We start from the raw sequence: 19,852 nt of genomic DNA, 5'->3' as shown, positions 1-19,852 counted from the left end.
AAGCTTCAACCTGGAGAGACACAAGGACTCCTGGCACCATAGAGAAACTGTGGAAATGGGAGGATTGTGGGAAGGGAATCAATTACCCATCTGCACTGAAAACTCATCAATGCAGTCACACTGGGGTAGAGGCTGTTCAGTTGTGCTGACTGTGGGAAGGGATTCACTCAGTCATCTGCTCTGCAGAAACAGCAAGTTCACACTGGAGAGAGACCATTCACCTGCTCTGAGTTTGGGAAAGGATTCACTGAGGCATCATCTGTGGAGAAACCAGAGAGTTCATCTTGGTGGGAGGCCATTTACTTGCACTAAGTGAGGGAGCAAAAGAATGATTCAACCCCTGTTGAGACATTATGGCAATCACTCAGATTAGACCCATTATCTGCTCCAACTCTGGGTGTTAACTAAATTATTTGAGATTAAATATATACAAATGGAGGGCATTGATTAGATGAGTGCAAATAAAGAGACACTGTCACAGAGTGGATTTGGGAGGTATGTACTTGTAATGTTTTACTCTGCAAATAAATCTATTCCAAATAAAGTTTAGCTTCAGTTTCTTCCTTCACCATAACGCTGTCAGGATTATAACATGGTAACAGGGAATGTTTGTCTCATGGTGAATTTTAAAAACTAAAGGAAAATATATTTCAGGCAGGAGCTTACAATCCCAGTAGCTTTTGTGAGAAATGGTTGAAAGCCAGTGGGAATTGTCAGGGTCTGATTACCCGCTGATGTTCTTGAAGTCTGAACCACACGATCAATGTAAGAATGAAGTGGAGATGTGGACACGGGTTACATCCCTACTGAGGAGAAAACAAGGTCTGGCCTTGGCACTGTCACTTCTTGACAAAAAGATCAGAAGCAAAGTATTTTGTGAGCTGGATGTCCATCAGTTGGATACTGATGAAGGTTTGAATCTTTTATAAAGATTCATTGAGATTTACAAGATAGATGATGTATTGGTTGCCTATGAAGCATGATTGGACTTTGACAGGTTTTGTGTGAGGGTGAAAGCATCTTTAGTGTGTCTGGATATCGCAACAAAAGACAGGATTGGAACAGCACTAATAGGTGATTGAACCCCAGCAATGACTGGGGAACTATTAACAGGTGTTTCAGGTCTGAATGAAAACATCATCGTGCAAGCATATGAGTTAGGAGCAAGCACTGGCCACTCAGCCCCTCGAGTCTGCTCTGTCGTTCAGTAAGATAATGGCTGATCTGATTGTAACCTCAACCCCAAATTCCCACTTACCCCGTTAATCTTTCACCCCCTTGATAATCAAGAATTTATCTCGCTCTGCCTTCAAAATATTCAAAAGGATTCTGACAGCAACTTTTGAGGAAGAGTTCCAGGAACTCTCAACCCTGTGAAAATAAACTTTCCTCATCTCTGCTTTAAATGAACTTATTTTAAACAGTAAGCCCTCATTCTAGAATCTCCCACTACAGGAAACATGCCCTCCACATCCACCCTGTCAAAATGCCTCAGGATCTTATATGTTTCAGTCAAGTTGCCTCTTACTCATCTAAACTCCAGGGGACAAAACCCTCACCTGTCTAACCTTGCCTCATCATCCCATTCCACAGTGACTGCACCTCGACAGTGTGTGGATCAGATTGAAGATGTTACCAAGATTCACCTCATGGTGAAGAGTGACACAAGGTTAAGGAGTATGAAAGGTTTCCAGTTGGTGATATCAATAGATTGAAGTCACTAAAGAGAGTGTTGATTCCATGTAAAGTAGCTGGAGTCAGCACTCCAGGACTGGTGTAGTCTGGTGTGTCTGACAGTGAACCTGCTCAGTTTAATGTTGAGTGAACATTCCACGAAAAAGGCACAAATGCAACTGGACATGGAACAAGGAATGATTGTTTTATTTGGAAAGTCAGTGATCTGCAATTTACTCAATCAGGACATTATCGTATCCTCTTCACAAAACCTGATGTTTCTAATCATAGGGTTTGAGAAGGATTCGTGACATCAGGCGAAGAGAATCAGAAAAAAATTACAAATTGTCTTAAAGCTGCACAAACAATTTGCTCGTCCTATCGAACAAAGATTAAAAATCCTGCTACAAGATGCAGGGCTGGTTGGTGAAGAGTATACGAGACTCAGAACAGATTAGTACAAAGTATCGGACAATGCCATTACATCCTTCCCTTGGCTCATGAAGAAGTTGCTGTGCATCTAAAGGTATGAGACAAAGACAGAAATATTTTCATTCTACACTTTATCGATATGGTAACCCAACTTAGTCTTTCTCCAATAATACATGGTAAGGACAAAAGGATGATTCTAGAACAAGTCATTGAGAAGTGGACAGGGACTGGACCTGGGGCACCAGCTAAGGTTCTGACTGATAATGGAGGGGAATTTATTAATGATGAGTTTGGAGACGTGTGTAAAAACATCAACATTCTGGTCAGGAACACGGCAGCTGAAAGTCCTTTCAGTGATGGACTCTGTGAATGGAATCACTCGGTGATCGATGAAACGCTGCAGAAAATCTCAGCTGATCAGCCAAACTGCAAGTTGATAACTGCACTGGCCTGGATGATTCAGGGAAAGAATTCACTTCAGATGGTTGGAGGGTATAATCCCTGTCAATTGGTTTGGGAGAAATCCCTAATTACCCTCTGTGCCGGGCGATCGCCCTCCTGCTTTAGAAGGGATGACATTTAGCACAATTTTTATTCATTTATTATCAAATTCATTAAAATAATTGTTCGAGCTAAGAAATTGTGGATCCTAGAAGAGCGGTGTCTTATAATGTAATACTTTGTACAAAATAAAGACCATCATACTTTTCTTCTATGATTTCTTTTGAAATATTGTTGTGTGAGTTGTTACAATTCGGGTTGGAAACATTATCGTTTCAAGAGAAATTTAAACACCCAGCGATTAACTGGAAAAATTACATCAGAAGATTCCAGGTTTTTAAACAAAAACAAACTTTACTTCATATAAAACAAAATAAATATTAAAAACCAGCATGATCAATTATATTTTGTGAAGATTTATGCTGTAAACTCAGTTCTACTTTTCGACCCCTCTTTAGCTCTGAAGAGTCACCTGGACTCAAAACATGAACTCTATTTTCACTCACCACAGATGCTGTCAGACCGACTGAGTTTTTGCAGTATTTTTCAGCTTTTGTTTGGACTTTTTATCCCCCCCTCCTCCCGCCCCGCACGCACGCACACGCTCACACACACACAAAAGAGTTCCCTTATATTTAACAATATAGAAACATAGAAACTAGAGGCAGGAATAGGTCATTTGGCCCTTTGAACCTGCTCCACCATTTATCGTGACCATGGCTGATCATCGAATTCAATATCCTGATCCCCCCCTGCCTCCCATATCCCTTGGCCCTTTTAGCCCCAAGAGCGAGATCTAATTTCTTCTTGAAGGTTCATTCACTTCTGTTCCTGGAACCATCCCAAAGGAATGTCAAAGCTCTCCAAGATTCACTTCAATTCTCCTCACTTTTCCAGCTATTCTCCAAGCTCCAAGATTTTATGGGGGTCCTTCCATTAGCTTTCGACTAAACAACTTTCCTTTAAGACCTCAAAACTGTGGCCTCCTCAGTTCAAGCATGGGCTTCACTGCCGCCTTCCTGAGGGATTTAAACATTGGGAACACCCCTGATTCCTAATGACCCTCTCGACTCCTGCTCCCACAGCTGGTTCACAGCTTCTGGTCCCACAACTGATGGTTTCCAAGCTAACTGCAGACTGCCTGCTTTTTGTGAGAAACACCCAGAATTCCAACCAAGGTTCGACCCTGAATCACTTATCCCCATGGTAACAGAGACCAATTGGGATGTCCAATAGATGTTTAAATTAATTGACTTGTAATTTCAAAACCAAACATGTAACCCTGAAGTCTGCCTGATGAGTTCACCTCTGTAACAAAGGCTGGACTATAAGTGTCAGACCCAGTTGCCCTGATTTTACCGGCACGCCCGCCCCAAATTTGGGCGGGTGAGGCTCACAGAACGGCATTTGCCATTGCCCTCGGGCACCATCTTACGAGCCTCGGGCGGGCCGGTAAAATTCTGGCAATGTCTCCAGGTCTCCCCCAGCCCCCTTTTTACAGCATTAGCTGCTGTACTCTGCTCAATAAGAGTTTAAATGTCCCAAATCTTGCGTTAATTGTGCTATTTCCAGCTGATTTTCACAGTAGAAAATGTGATTTTCAGTATCTACAATAATCAAATACCCCGTGGTTGTTTTTTCTAAATCAAATTACTTGCAATCTTCTTGAATGAACATGTCAAAACTGAAAGAATTCTTTCTGTGTATTTGATGAGAAATGTCTCACTGTGACTCGAAAAGAGGAAGAGTCCAGTTGCCCTTTCACAGTTCTTATCCTTCCAGCTTTGACTTAAACCAACATGGGCCAAACCTTGTGATTGCGAATTCCCTTAGGGTGTTTCTATCAGATTCTCATGTCCCACGAATGAATAATAAAACTGTCAGAGTGAACATGGTTCAGTTCTGGATGTGAATAACAGCAGCAATAACAGCAGAATCTAGTCCCTGTAATCACTTGTGAACTCGCTGGTATCTGAACAGATTGGATAACCGAGTGAATGCCATCCTGCACAGACCCAGTGAATGGCCTCTCCCCAGCATGAAGACACTGGTGTGTCAGAAGGTTGGATGAATCAATGATTGCTTTCTCATTCAGTTGAACAGCCTCTCCCTATTGTGAACTCGCTGGTGTGTCTGCAAGTGAGATAATCGATTAAATCTCATCTCACACTCTAGACAGCTGAATGGCCTCTCCCCTGTGTGAACTCGCTCATGTCTCAGCAGGTCGGATGAAGTAGCGAAAGCTTTCCCACACTCAGAGCAGGTGAATGGTCTCTCCCTAGTGTGAACTCGCTGGTGTATCTGTAGGTTGTAGGAGAGAGAGAATCCCTTTCCACATTCAGAGCAGGTGAATGGCCTCTCCCCAGTGTGAACTCGCTGATGTGTCTGCAACTGAGATAACCGACTGAAACTCATCACACACTTGGAGCAGGTAAATGGCCTCTCCCCACTGTGAATTCACTGGTGTATCCGGAGGTTGGAGGAGCGAGAGAATCCCTTTCCACACTGCAAACAGATGAACGGCCTCTCCCCTGTGTGAACTCGCTGGTGTGTCATTAAGTCGGATGAATTAGTAAATCCCTTTGCACATTTAGTGCAGGTGAATGGTCTCTCCCCAGTGTGACTGCGCCGATGAACTTCCAGATCCGAGGGGAATCTGAATCCCTTCCCACAATGTCCACATTTCCACAGTTTCTCCATGGTGCCAGTGTCCTTGTATCTCTCCAGGTTTGCTGATCAGTTGCGGTTGGTGTGTGTGTATGTGTTACACCAATGTTTAAAATCTTTTGAAGCAGATAGAAGAGAGAAACATTTCTCCTGGACTCAAATGCCGAAGATATTCTGGTCCCAATAATCGAACAATTCTGTTAATTCTTCACTTGATGTTTCCTTTGAGATTTCAATCTGTAAATCCTTCCCTCCATTATCCTGTAAAAGGAGTTGACAAAAGTCATCACCGTCAGTACTGGATAGAAATTCTGAACAGATAATTCTGAATATAATTGGACTAAAAACATGTGGTATACAAGTGCCGCATTTCTTAATTGGAGAGATGATGAGAAGCAGATTTGAGAAAACTATATTTACTCCAGATTTTAAAAGCAATCTTTCTGAATTGTAATGTCTCTTTGACTGGAAGTATATAACGTAACGACATGCTATATTACAAGAATAAAACAATGAATCTTATTACCGAAACATAAATATATCAAATATATGAACACAAGATATATCTCTGTTGTTGCTAATCTAAAAAGTAAACAAATTTCCAGAAAGTTCCAATGGAATACTGAAGGACAAGGTACTGAAGGAGCAGCCTGGGAATGGAGGGATACAAACGATTGGTCTAGTTGGACCAAGGAGCGGCACAGGCTTGGAGGGCCGAAGGGCCTGTCTCCTGTGCTGTACTGTTCTTTGTTCTTTGTTCTTTCACATTTTAAAAAATACTTTACAAATCAATCTAAAACCAGCATCACTAAATCATGCAAAGAGAGAAACAGTATTTGAATGCACAAGATAAATTTCACTTTAAAAAGCTCAGACAATAAAAACAGGTTTCACAAAATCACAAACATTTCCCCCTCAGTATATTTGGCTCTAATTCCAGTTCCAGAGTCCCACAACTCTCTGTATTTCCCAGGGGGAGAAAGAAAGTGTTTTCCTCACAGATGTTGTCCAGAGGATGAAGTTTGAGTCCGTGGTGAAGTTTGAGTCTGTGTGTGAAGTTTGAGTCTGTGGTGAAGTTTGAGTCTGTGTGTGAAGTTTGAGTCTGTGTGTGAAGTTTGAGTCTGTGTGTGAAGTTTGAGTCTGTGGTGAAGTTTGAGTCTGTGGTGAAGTTTGAGTCTGTGTGTGAAGTTTGAGTCTGTGGTGAAGTTTGAGTCTGTGTGTGAAGTTGGAGTCTGTGTGTGAAGTTTGAGTCTGTGTGTGAAGTTTGAGTCTGTGGTGAAGCTACAAACAGAAGCTGTTCTGTTTCAAATCAAACTGCGGGACTGGGAAGAAAATGATGGGAAGAGATTTTGCAAAGTCCCCTCCCCCACTCCCTCAGCTGGCAGCCCAGCACGCAGGCGCAGAGAGCGCTGCTGAGCCGAGCTGTCCGGAGCAGGCGCAGAGAGCGCTGCTGAGCCGAGCTGTCCGGAGCAGGCGCAGAGAGCGCTGCTGAGCCGAACTGTCCGGAGCAGGCGCAGAGAGCGCTGCTGAGCCGAGCTGTCCGGAGCAGGCGCAGAGAGCGCTGCTGAGCCGAGCTGTCCGGAGCAGGCGCAGAGAGCGCTGCTGAGCCCAGCTGTCCGGAGCAGGCGCAGAGAGCGCTGCTGAGACGAGCTGTCCGGAGCAGGCGCACAGTCGCTCTCGCTCTCTTTTTGGAGCAGCAGCCGCCGGAGAGAGAGGGGGGAGGGGGAGATCACCGAGCGGCTTCTCGCTCTGGCCGGAGCCACCAGCCGGTTGCCTGGAAACCTTGGCTGGAGGAGGTGCAGGGGGAGGGGAACAATGGGTGGATGCGCGCCCGGGCCTGCGCACTGGAACTCCAGGACGTCACTTCGGAGCACACTGATTCTTATTGGCTAATTCAGGCTAGTTTCCATTGTGATGTCACAATGCGGAAGTTGTCCAATAAGCTTCAGAGTGAAACTTCCCCCTCAGTGTAACATCTGGGAGGAAATCAAAATCCTTTCCATTTCTTTTCATTCTGGGGGAAATTGGGGACTTGCAGCAACTGATGGGAAAGGAAGTGAATCCAGGGAGGCTGCAGACTCTGAAAACATTACAGACGAACATCGGAATTAGGAGCAGGACTAGGCCCAGGTATCTTTTTCTTTCTCTCAAAGACATTGACATCCTTTCGCTCCCTCACTTTGACACGTTTATATAGCTGGCTAATAGGATGGCCTCTTACCCAATGTTCATAATTCAAGGGGGAGTTTTCTCAGGAGAGGGCTAACATTTTAATGAACAGTAAATTTGTATGGGAGAAAGATATGTTTAATGTAGTTACATGGTATATACTGTGTTATTTACGATTCCCTATTTCTTGTCTTAAATATATAGCAGTATATCAACATTATCTATTTCCAGTGATGGAGACATTACAACATACAAGGAATAGGCAACTCAGATCCATGCCAACTCTCTTTGGAGCAATTCAGTCAGTCCCATTCCCTCTCTATATTCCCATTCCCCTGAGTTTCACATCAGAATGAAATGGATGAGAGTTCCAAAGGAGCTGAGACTGGAGTAGAGTTGATCAATGGCACTGAGGTGGATAGGCGGTCTTGATGATGATGTGGCAATGTGGCTGGAAGCTCAACTTGGGGTGAAATATTTTACCATGGTTGTAAACAGTTTGCTTCAGCCTCAGACAGTTGCCAGGAAGAAGGAGAGAGTTGCTGGCGAGGGAGTGGAGTTTGTAGTGGGGACTGAAGACAATGGGTTCAGTCTTCCCAGTGTTTATATGAAAGAAATTTCTGTTCTTTTAGTACTGGATGTCAGACAAGTCAGGATGGTGTGTGAGTTGGAGGGGAACTTGAAGGTGATGGTGTTCCCATCTATTTGCTACCCTGGTCCTTCTAGGTGGGTGGAGGTTGAGGGTTTGGAAAACTTTCTGTCAAAGTTCTAATTGAGTTGTCAATGTACAAAATCCCTCTCCTTCACCCTGACCTCTCCTACTTCTCTCTATCTTCTCTCACAGTGTCCAGCGTCTTGTGTCCAGACCGTGTGGCAGATTTCCTGCCCTGAAGGATATCAGTGAACCCGCTGGGTTTTTATGACAATCCAGCAGTTTTCATGATTACTTTTTCCGAGTGCCAGCCCCACAAATGACCAGATTCATTCAGCTCAATTTCACAAACTGCCTTTGTGTTTTTATGGGTTCTCTCTCACTTCCTTTTTTCTGTTTTAAATCAATTTCACAGGGTTTTAGAAGAGGAGGATTTGCAGTTGGGAAACTGAAACCAAATATTATATCAAAACCTGATGGAGTTAGCCAATTTATTGTAACCTGAATATCATTGTGTTTTGAAGATGGAAGGAAATAGCACCGTTCACAGTGAAGAGAAACTGTACACGTGGTCTGTGTGTGGACAAGACTTCAACCAATCATCCAGCCTTTCGGAACATAATTGCAGTCGCAACAGGGAGAAGCTGTGGAAATGTGGGGACTGTGGGAAGGGATTCGATTACCCTTCCCAGCTGGAGATTCATCGGTGCAGTTACAGTGGGGAGAGACCATTCACCTGCTCCCAGTGTGGGAGGGGATTCACTCAGTCAAACAGCTTACATATACACCAGAGAACTCACACTGAGGAGAGACCATTCAACTGCTCCCAGTGTGGGAAAGGATTCACTGCCTCATCCCATCTGCTGAAATGTCGGCGAATCCACACTGGGGAAAGGCCGTTCACCTGTTCTGTTTGTGGGAAGGGATTCACTCAGTCTTCCAACCTCGCATTACACCAGCGAATTCACACTGGGGAGAGGCCATTCACTTGCTCCCAGTGTGGGAAGAGATTTGCTCAGTCAGCCACCCCCTTCACACACCAGCGGATTCACACTGATGAGAGACCTTTTAAATGTCCAGACTGTGGGAAATGCTTTAAAAATTCTGTAAATCTGCATTACCATCAACGTGTTCACACTGATGAGAAACCATTCAGGTGCTCTCACTGTGGGACTGGGTTCAAGCAATCATCTCAACTCACTGTACACCAGCGCACTCACACTGGGGAGAGACCGTTCACCTGCTCCCAGTGTGGGAATGGATTTGCTCACTCATCCACTCTGCTGACACACCAGCGAATTCACACCGGGGAGAAGCCGTTCGCTTGTTCCAAGTGTGGAAAGGGATTCAGTCAGTCATCCAATCTACTGAGACACCAGCGAGTTCACAAGTAACTGTTGTCTTTGGATTTTGTTGTTTTCATGTTCAGACTGAATCATGTACCTTTGGGTCTGTTTCTGCTGAATTGAAAAGTGACTCCAGCTCTGTTATAGGTGTTAAGATAATTGGTCTTAGAAGGGGAGGATTTGGGGTCAGGAAACTTGCACAAAACATCAGATCAGGATTGGATGGAATCGCACAATGTATTGTAACCTGAACAGCAGAGAATTTTGAACATGGAAGGAAATAGCACCGTTTTAATTATCTAACAGTCGCGAGATTTGAGGAAAATTCCAGTAGATTGCAAAGTAGCAAATGTAACTCCTTTATTCAAAAAAGGAGGGAAGCAAAAAGGAAACTAAAGGCCACTTAATCTAAAATCTGATGGAGGGAAAATATTAAAGCTTTATTAAAGATATCATGAGAATGAGAAAAATTCAGACAACCAGAGAGAGTCAGCACGGTTTGAGAAAGGGAAATCATATTCAACCTATTTATTGAAGTTCTTTGAAGGAGTCACATATGCTTTGGATAAAGGGGGTCGGTTCGCTCAGTTGGCCGGGTGGCTGGTTTGTGATGCACAGCGACACCAACAGCACAGTTTCAATTCTCGTGCCAACCAAGGTTATTCATGAAGGTGCCGTCTCCTCAATCTTGCCCCTCACCTGAGGTGTGGTGATCCAAGATGATGAAAGGTATGGATAAAGCAGACGTGGAACGGATGCTTCCTCTTCTGGGGCATTCTAGGATGAGAGGTCATAGCCTTAGGATAAGGGGCAGCAAAGTTAAAACAGAGTTGAGGAGAAACTGCTTCTCCCAAAGAGTTGTGAATCTGTGGAATTCGCTGTCCCAAAGGGACAGTGAGTAAATTTAAGGAGGAGTTAGACAGATTTTTAATTGGTAATGGGTTGAAGGGTTATGGGGAGAAGGCAGGAAAATGGGGATGAGGAGGTTATCAGCCATGATCGAATGGTGGAACAGACTCGATTGGCCGAATGGTCTAATTCTGCTCCTATATCTTATGAATTTATGATCCTGAGGTTAAGTGACCACCAGTCAGCTCTCCCTCTCAAGGGGACATCTGGGAGATGGTGACTTTATATATTGGATAATGGGGCAGCAAAGGTGAATGTACTGTACTTAGATTTCCAAAATGCATTTGATAAGCTGCCACATCAAAGCTTAATGTGGAAAATAGAATCTCACAGTGTGGGGGTAATATGGCATGGAAAGAAGATTGGCGAGCTAACGGGAAACAGAGTTGGCACACATGGATCTTTATCTGGTTGGCAGGATGTGACGAGTGGTGTGCCAAAGCGATCAGAACTGGGACCTCTACTTTTAACAACTTATATAAATGACTTGGATGCAAGCATGGTCGCTAAATTTGCTGAGGACACAAAGGTAGAAAAGTAAGTGTGAAGAGGATGTGAGGCGGCTACAAAGGAATGTAGATAAGTTCAGCTCGTGGGCAAAGATTTGACAAATGGAGTATAACGTGGGCAAATGTGGAATTATCAATTTTGGCTGGAATTCCTGCCAAATTTTTAAAAAAGCATTAAATCGTGAGAGATTGCAGAGCTCTGAGATTCAGAGGTGTCCAAATACATGAATCACAAAAGGCTGGAATGCAGGTACAGCAAGTAATCAGGAAAGTTAATAGAATGTCATTGTTTATTGTGAGGAAATTGGTTACAAAAGGAGTGAGTTTATGTTTCAGTCATACAGGACACTGGTGAGACCACATCTGGAGTGTTGTTAAAGTATTGAACTCCTTATTTAAGGAAAGATGTAAATGTATTGGAAGCAGTTCAGAGAATGTCTACCAGACTAATACCAGAAATTGGCAGGTTGTCTTATGAGGAAAGATTGAGAATCTGGGCTTGTATCCACTGGAGTTTAGAAGAGTAAGAGGGGCCTTGATTGAAACCTTTTAAGTTTCTGAGGGCTATTGACTGGGTTGATGTGGAAAGGATGTTTTTTTTTTCTTGCAGGAGAATTTTGAACAAGGAGACACTGTTTAAAAATGTGTTTCAGACAGAGGTGGGGAGAAGTGTTTTCTCTCAGAGGATCATGGATCTTTGGAACTCTCTTCCTCAAAAGGCAGAGGAAGCAGAATCTTGGAATATTTTGAAGAAGAGCAAGATGGTCTCCTGATTAACAAGGAGATGGAAGATTATTGGTGAGGGTAGTGGGCAGGAATGTGGGGTTGAGGTTACAATCAGATCAGCCACGATCCTATTGAATGGCGGAACAGGCTCGAGGGGCCGAGTGGCCTCCTTCTGTTCCTAATTATTAAGTTCGAATGAGTCTGTTTCCATTGCTGTTAATAAACAACAGTCCATTTATAGATGTTAATATTGTGGATAATAGTCAAATAAATTGACTTTGTGTTAAACACACGGCCTTTTTAATATCTGTAACACAGGTTCGTCCAATGATTGGCCGTGGTAAAATTGACCTTAGTGTCAGTGGTAATAGCAGGGTCATTAAATGGGGTTACGGGAATAGGGCCTGGGTGGGATAGTGGTTGGTGCAGACTGGATGGGCTGAATGGCCTCCTTCTGCACTGTAGGGATTCTATGATTCTAGTCTTGTAATAGAATATTGTAACGATGTTAATATATTTCCAGGCATCGTTATTCCGATAGAGAAGGAGTCCATGTCAACTCCTTATAGAGCAATCCAGTCAGACCCATTGCCCCTCCATCTACTCATTCTCCTGCAAGATTATTTTCTTCAAGTGCGCATCCAATTTCATTTTGAAATCTTTAATTGCTTTCAATGCCACCAGATCCGTGGGCACCCAGTTCCAGATCATGATCACTCGCTGCACCCACTATATCTCCAACCAAGTAATGAGTGCTGCATATTACACACATTTGAACAGGAAGTGATGAGCATGGATTCATTAACCAACATGAATTGGCACCTTTAGGAGAATTGGGAGGGTGTATAGTGGGATACAGCAGGGTAAGAATAGTGGGGATAAGTAAAGAATTTTCTGTAAAAACTGGAATTGTCTTTTCTGAATTTCTAAGTTGCACTGACAGTGATGAATTTTGGAAATTCGTGTTACAGGATATCAGAAGAGGATTTCCAGACAGAAATCTCAAAACAAACACTCATGGTGATCTGACAGATTAACTCCATTCATCGGGACCTGGACAACATCAGCCTTTGGAATCTACAAAGAGAAATATTTGTCTGTTCTTCTGCTTCAAGAGATTTCAACCATAAATGTGATTGGAAAAGCGTGGACGCACATAGATCGGAGTGAGAGCGTTCCAGTGAACTGACTGTGGAAAAAAACTCCAACACAGCTTGAAAAGACAGCACCAGTCACATTGGGGTGAGACCTTTCGGGTGTTTTGTTGTGGATGAGGCTTCAGCTGACTGTAAAACTGGGAGAGACACATGGACACCAGCACCATAGAGAAGCCGTGGAAATGTGGAGACTGTGGTAAAGGATTCAATTTCTCACACCAACTGGAAACTCATCGATGTAATCACACTGGGGAGAGGCCGTTCATTTGCTTGGAGTGTGGGAAGGGATTTGCTCATTCATCCTCCCTGCAGACACACAAACGAGTTCACACAGGGGAGTGGCCATTCACCTGCCCCGAGTGTGGGAAAGGATTCACAAGTTCATCCCACCTGCAGACACACAAGCGAGTTCACAGCGGGGAGAAGCCATTCACTTGCTCCGATTGTGGGAAGAGATTCAGTGAATCCTCCAACTTGCTGATGCACCAGCGAGGTCACACCGGGGAGAAATGGTTCACGTGTTCAGAGTGTGGGAAGGGATTCACTCAGTTATCCCACCTGCAGACACACGAGCGAGTTCACACCGGGGAGAGGCCATTCATCTGCCCTGAGTGTGGGAAAGGATTCAGTAATTCATCCAACCTGCAGAGGCACCAGCGAATTCACACCAGGGAGAGACCGTTCAGCTGCTCCGAGTGTGGGAAGGGATTCACTGATTCATCCTATCTGCTGATACATCAGCGAGTTCACACTGGGGAGAGGCCGTTCATCTGCCCTGAGTGTGGGAAGCGTTTCCCTTATGCATCAAATCTGCAGAAACATCGACGATTGCACACTGGGGAGAGACCATTCACCTGCTCCTATTGTGGGAAAACATTCACTCAGTCATCCCACCTGCAGACACATCAGCGGGTTCACACCGGAGAGAGACCATTCACCTGCTCTCAGTGTGAGAAAGGATTCAGTAATTCATCCAACCTGAGGACACACCAGCGAGTTCATACTGGGGAGAGACTGTTTACCTGCTCTGACTGTGGGAAAGGATTCACTAAGTCATCAAAGCTGCTGAGACACCAGCGAGCTCACAAGTGATGACAAGTGTTGGATTCTGCTGTTATTGCTGCTGTTAATCACACCCAGGACTGAACCATGTTCATTCTGACAGTTGGTGAAGTGGGAGGGTCGGAGGGTTTCTTTCTGCTGGACTGGCCGCTCTCATGACTTTACCTCCAGTGGGCTGATGCTCTTTGAGCCTGGGAGAGCACATTTCCACTGAAATTATCCACAAAAGCTGATGAAGGATTGGAAAACGGCTAATGTTACGCCGCTGTTTAAAAAAGGAAATAGACAAAAGGCGGGTAACTACAGGCCGGTTAGCTTAACGTCTGTAGTTGGGAAAATGCTGGAATCCATCATTAAAGAAGAAATATCAGGCCATCTGGATAAGAATGGTTCGATTAAGCAGACGCAGCATGGATTCATGAGGGGAAAGTCGTGCTTGACGAACTTGTTGGATTTTTATGAAGATGTGACTAGTGCGGTTGACGGAGGGGAACCAGTGGATGTGGTGTTTTTGGATTTCCAAAAGGCATTTGATAAGGTGCCTCACAAAAGGTTGCTGAAGAAGGTTGGGTCACACGGAGTTGGGGGTAGAGTGTTAGCGTGGATTGAGGATTGGCTTTCCGACAGGAAGCAGAGAGTCAGAATAAATGGGTGCTTTTCTGGTTGGCAGATGGTAACTAGTGGCGTGCCGCAGGGATCGGTACTGGGGCCTCAACTATTTACCATTTATATAGACGATCTGGAGGAGGGGACTGAGTGTAGGGTAACAAAGTTTGCAGACGACACAAAGATAAGTGGAAAAGTGAATCGTGTGGAGGGCGTAGAAGGTCTGCAGAGAGATTTGGACAGGCTGAGTGAGTGGGCGAGGATCTGGCAGATGGAGTATAATGTTAACAAATGCGAAGTTATTCACTTTGGAAGAAATAATAGCAAATTGGATTATTATCTAAATGGAAAGAAATTACAACATGCTACTGTGCAAAGGGACCTGGGGGTCCTTGTGCATGAGACGCAAAAACCCAGTCTGCAGGTGCAACAGGTGATCAAGAAGGCAAATGGGATGTTGGCCTATATCGCAAGGGGGATAGAATATAAAAGCAGAGATGACTTGCTGCATCTGTACAGGGCATTGGTGAGGCCGCAGCTGGAATACTGTGTGCAGTATTGGTCCCCTTATTTGCGCAAGGATATATTGGCCTTGGAGGGAGTGCAGAGAAGGTTCACCAGGTTGATACCAGAGATGAGGGGTGTTGATTATGAGGAGAGACTGAGCAGATTGGGTTTGTACTCGTTGGAATTTAGAAGGCTGAGGGGCGATCTTGTAGAGACCTATAAGATAATGAAGGGGCTGGATAGGGTAGAGGTGGAGAGATTCTTTCCACTTAGAAAGGAAACTAGAACTAGAGGGCACAGCCTCAAAATAAAGGGGGGGGGGGTCAGTTTAGGACAGAGTTGAGGAGGAACTTCTTCTCTCAGAGGGTGGTGAATCTCTGGAATTCTCTGCCCACTGAAGTGATGGAGGCTTCCTCGTTGAATCTGTTTAAATCGCGGATGGATGGATTCCTGATCGGTAAGGGAATTCGGGGTTATAGGGATCAGGTGGGTAAGTGGAACTGATCTACTTCAGTTCAGCCATGATCTTATTGAATGGCGGGGAAGGCTCGAGGGGCTAGATGGCCTACTCCTGCTCCTATTTCTTATGTTCTTATTTTATTCTGGATAGTAAATAGTGTTTTTCCTACCACTGCAGGTAGATCTAAAATAAATACATTAGTCTCTGTTCCATTGCGTGTACAGCACAGGTTGTGGAGATGCCGGCGTTGGACTGGGGTAAACACAGTAAGAAGTTTAACAACACCAGGTTAAAGTCCAACAGGTTTATTTGGTAGCAAAAGCCACACAAGCTTTCGAGGCTCTGAGCCCCTTCTTCAGGTGAGTGGGAATTCTGTTCACAAACAGAACTTATAAGACACAGACTCAATTTACATGAATAATGGTTGGAATGCGAATACTTACAACTAATCCAGTCTTTAAGAAACAAAGCACAGGGCCAGGCCAGTCGGCTCAATTGGTCTATGTCAGTATTTATGCTCCACATGAACCTCCACCCACCCCTCTTCACCTCCCCCATCAGTATATCCTTCTATTCCTCTCTCCCTCATGTATGACCTTTGCATCATCAATGGAGACGGGAGAGGTTCCGGATGATTGGAGGATTGCGGATGTTGTTCCCCCTTATTCAAGAAAGGGAGTAGAGATAGCCCTGGAAATTATAGACCAGTGAGTCTAACCTCAGTGGTTGGTAAGTTGATGGAGAAGATCCTGAGAGGCAGGATTTATGATCATTTGGAGAGGTATAATATGATTAAGAATAGTCAGCATGGCTTTGTCAAAGGCAGATCATGCCTTACGAGCCTGATTGAATTTTTTGAGGATGTGACTGAACACATTGATGAAGGAAGAGCAGTAGATGTAGTATATATGGACTTCAGCAAGGCATTTGATAAGGTGCCCCATGCAAGGCTTATTGAGAAAGTGAGGAGGCATGGGATCCAAAGGTTCATTGCTTTGTGGATCCAGAACTGGCTTGCCCACAGAAGGCAAAGAGTGGTTATAGATGGGTCATATTCTGCATGGAGGTCGGTCACCAGTGGAGTGCCCCAGGGATCTGTTCTGGGACCCTTACTCTTTGTGATTTTTATAAATGACCTGGATGAGGAAGTGGAGGGATGGGTTGGTAAGTTTGCTGATGACACAAAGGTTGGAGGTGTTGTGGATAGTGTGGAGAGATGTCAGAAGTTGCAGCGAGACATTGATAGGATGCAAGACTGGGTGGAGAAGTGGCAGATGGAGTTCAACCCAGATAAGTGTGAGGTGGTTCATTTTGGCAGGTCAAATAGGATGACGGAATATAATATTAATGGTAGGACTCTTGGCAGAGTGGAAGATCAGAAGGATCTTGGGGTCCGAGTTCATAGGACGCTCAAAGCAGCTGTGCAGGTTGAGGCTGTGGTTAAGAAGGCGGATGGTGTACTGGCCTTCATCAATCGAGGAATTGAGTTTCGGAGTCGTGACCCTGGTCAGACCACACTTGGAGTACTGTGCTCAGTTCTGGTCGCCTCATTACAGGAAGGATGTGGAAGCCATAGAAAGGGTGCAGAGGAGATTTACAAGGATGTTGCCTGGGTTGGGGAGCATGCCTTATGAGGATAGGTTGAGTGAGCTCAGTCTTTTCTCCTTGGAGAGATGAAGGATGAGGGGTGACCTGATAGAGGTGTATAAGATGTTGAGAGGTATTGATCGAGTGGATAGTCAGAGACTTTTTCCCAGGGCTGGAATGGTTGCCACAAGAGGACACAGGTTTAAGGTGCTGGGGAGTAGGTACAGAGGAGATGTCAGGGGTAAGTTTTTCACTCAGAGGGTGGTGGGTGCGTGGAATGGGCTGCCAGCAATGGTGGTGGAGGCGGATTCGATAGGGTATTTTAAGAGACTTTTAGATAAGTACATGGAACTTAGTAAGATAGAGGGTTATAGGTAAGCCTAGTAATCGCTTAGATAAGGACATGGGCTGAAGGGCCTGTATTGTGCTGTAGTTTTTCTATGTTTCTATGTCTGTATCTAGCTCCCCCTTCAATGTATTCATGCTGTTCACCTCAACCACTCGCTGTGATAGTGAGTTCCACATTCTCACCACTCGCTGGTAAAGAGGTTTCTCACTGAAATCCCTATTGGATTATTGAACCTCTTCATAATCTTAAAGACTTCCATCAGGTCACCTTTCAGTCTTCTCTTTTCTCGAGAAAAGCAGCTCATCATTGAAAATGTGTCAAATTTAGACTCAACCCTTAACAATGATTTTGGTGCAGGGACTGAGTGTAATATATACAATATTGTGGAGAACAAGAAAAAATTGCATTTCTATAGCACCTCTCACAACCACCGGGTGTCAGATGAACATGTGAATCAGGAGCCTGTTCTGCCATTCAACACGATCATGGCTGATCTAATTGAAACCTCAACTCCACATTCCCACCTCCCCCGATAACCTTTCACCACCTTGTTTCTCTGGAATCTATCGAACTCTGCCTTTGTCCTGAAGCATTATACAGTGAATGAAGTTCTGTGAATTGTACTGACTGTGCTAATGGAGGAAACTGCAGGCCTGGGTAATCAAATTTAGTTTTAAAATTCAATCATTTTCATACCATATTCATTGCTATAAGTAACAAGGTCAAGGAAGCCATTTTAAACTCAAAACATGTGGCTTCTAACAGTCTGTTCACCTCCTGTCAGTTGTCTTTATTCGCTACAAATTGATTTTATATTAAAAGCCAGTCATGAAACAGATTCAGTAATGAACCTTGATTAAGGTATCGTTGGTGACTCGGTGTAATAGACAATTACATCATAAAGGCTAGATCTTTATTTTAAAATATTAACACTGAATAACCTGAAATGTTTCCAGAAACCGCAGAGCCGGCAGAAATTGTTTAAAGGAAGAAATTATTCTCTAATTTTGATAAGCTACAGGATATCATATTCTTCCAAAGTCCAGCCGAAGAATAAGGTTCATTGTTCAGTCTGGTCAGGATTAGTAAGAAAGAAAGCTGTTGTCTTTCTACAAACTGTCGTTTTGAACTAGTCTATCTTGTAGTAACCAAGTTTATTAATTAAAGATTACTGTATTAATTAGCTAGCGGTCAGCAATGGATGTTTGGAGAAGTAGTGAGATTTAGAACAAAGAACAAAGAACAATACAGCACAGGAACAGGCCCTTCGGCCCTCCAAGCCCGCGCCGCTCCCTGGTCCAAACTAAACCATTCTTTTGTATCCCTCCATTCCCACTCCGTTCATATGGCTGTCTAGATAAGTCTTAAACGTTCCCAGTGTGTCTGCCTCCACCACCTTGCCTGGCAGCGCATTCCAGGCCCCCACCACCCTCTGTGTAAAATATGTCCATCTGATATCTGTGTTAAACCTCCCCCCCTTCACCTTGAACCTATGACCCCTCGTGAACGTCACCACCGACCTGGGGAAAAGCTTCCCACCGTTCACCCTATCTATGCCTTTCATAATTTTATACACCTCTATTAAGTCTCCCCTCATCCTCCATCTTTCCAGGGCGAATAACCCCAGTTTACCCAATCTCTCCTCATAACTAAGCCCCTCCATACCAGGTAACATCCTGGTAAACCTCCTCTGTACTCTCTCCAAAGCCTCCACGTCCTTCTGGTAGTGTGGCGACCAGAACTGGACGCAGTATTCCAGATGCGGCCGAACCAACGTTCTATAGATCTGCAACATCAGACCCCAACTTTTATACTCTATGCCCCGTCTTATAAAGGCAAGCATGCCATATGCCTTCTTCACCGCCTTCTCCACCTGTGACGTCACTTTCAAGGATCTGTGGACTTGCACACCCAGGTCCCTCTGCGTATCTACACCCTTTATGGTTCTGCCATTTATCATATAGCTCCTCCCTACATTATTTCTACCAATTGAGTTTAATTGAGTTATAATTAATAAATCAATCAAGAATCAGTCACAGTTTTTAAGTTTATCTATTAGTGTCACACGTCGGCTTATCGTAAAAACTGAGTTTTATTTGCTGTAAAAATTATAATCTGAATTGCTGTGTATGTAAAGAATGTGCACTGATGATAAATGTACTTTCAAGAGACCTTCAAGTTCTGATTTGTCTCAGAATTTGAAATTGTCTGAACACCTGATTGTATAGAATCAGATAAAGGGTTAGTATGAAACTGTGCAATTGTATTCCTGTCTAAGATAATGAGAGAAGGTGGTGTCAGTAATTGGGGATCCGGTTAAATTAATCTGGTAACCAAATTGACCAAGTGTCATGTCACAATCAGCCCAACTCTGATGTCAGGTAATGGTCACTTTGGGGATAAAAGTAGAGATTCCCAACATCTTCCCTGCCAGCCAAGTACTGAATATTCACAGGGTCGAGTTCCAGGTAAATTATTGTCAAAGAAGGAACCAGACTTCTGAGGTTGAAATCCACAAGAATTCCTGTCAAAGAAGGAG

General features: G+C 44.1%; 2 protein-coding genes across 3 annotated transcripts in view; both read left to right on the top strand.

Annotated features, from left to right (window-relative positions):
* The window catches only part of LOC144486828 (uncharacterized), a 66,010-nt gene that overhangs the window by 10,651 nt on the left and 35,507 nt on the right, over window positions 1–19,852 (top strand). The window lies entirely within an intron of this gene.
* LOC144486836 (uncharacterized) overlaps window positions 1–19,852 on the top strand; it is an 80,942-nt gene that overhangs the window by 44,044 nt on the left and 17,046 nt on the right. The window contains exons 7-9 of the mRNA XM_078204858.1: window positions 8,974–9,485; window positions 12,459–12,467; window positions 13,000–13,822. Coding sequence (XP_078060984.1) covers window positions 8,974–9,485; window positions 12,459–12,467; window positions 13,000–13,822 — 1,344 coding nt within the window. The remainder of the gene's footprint in view (window positions 1–8,973; window positions 9,486–12,458; window positions 12,468–12,999; window positions 13,823–19,852) is intronic.

Source organism: Mustelus asterias, unplaced genomic scaffold (genome assembly GCF_964213995.1).
Source record: "Mustelus asterias unplaced genomic scaffold, sMusAst1.hap1.1 HAP1_SCAFFOLD_481, whole genome shotgun sequence".
NCBI lineage: Eukaryota > Metazoa > Chordata > Chondrichthyes > Carcharhiniformes > Triakidae > Mustelus > Mustelus asterias.
Note: the sequence above shows the minus strand (reverse complement) of the source record. Positions and strands in the feature narration are given on the sequence as shown.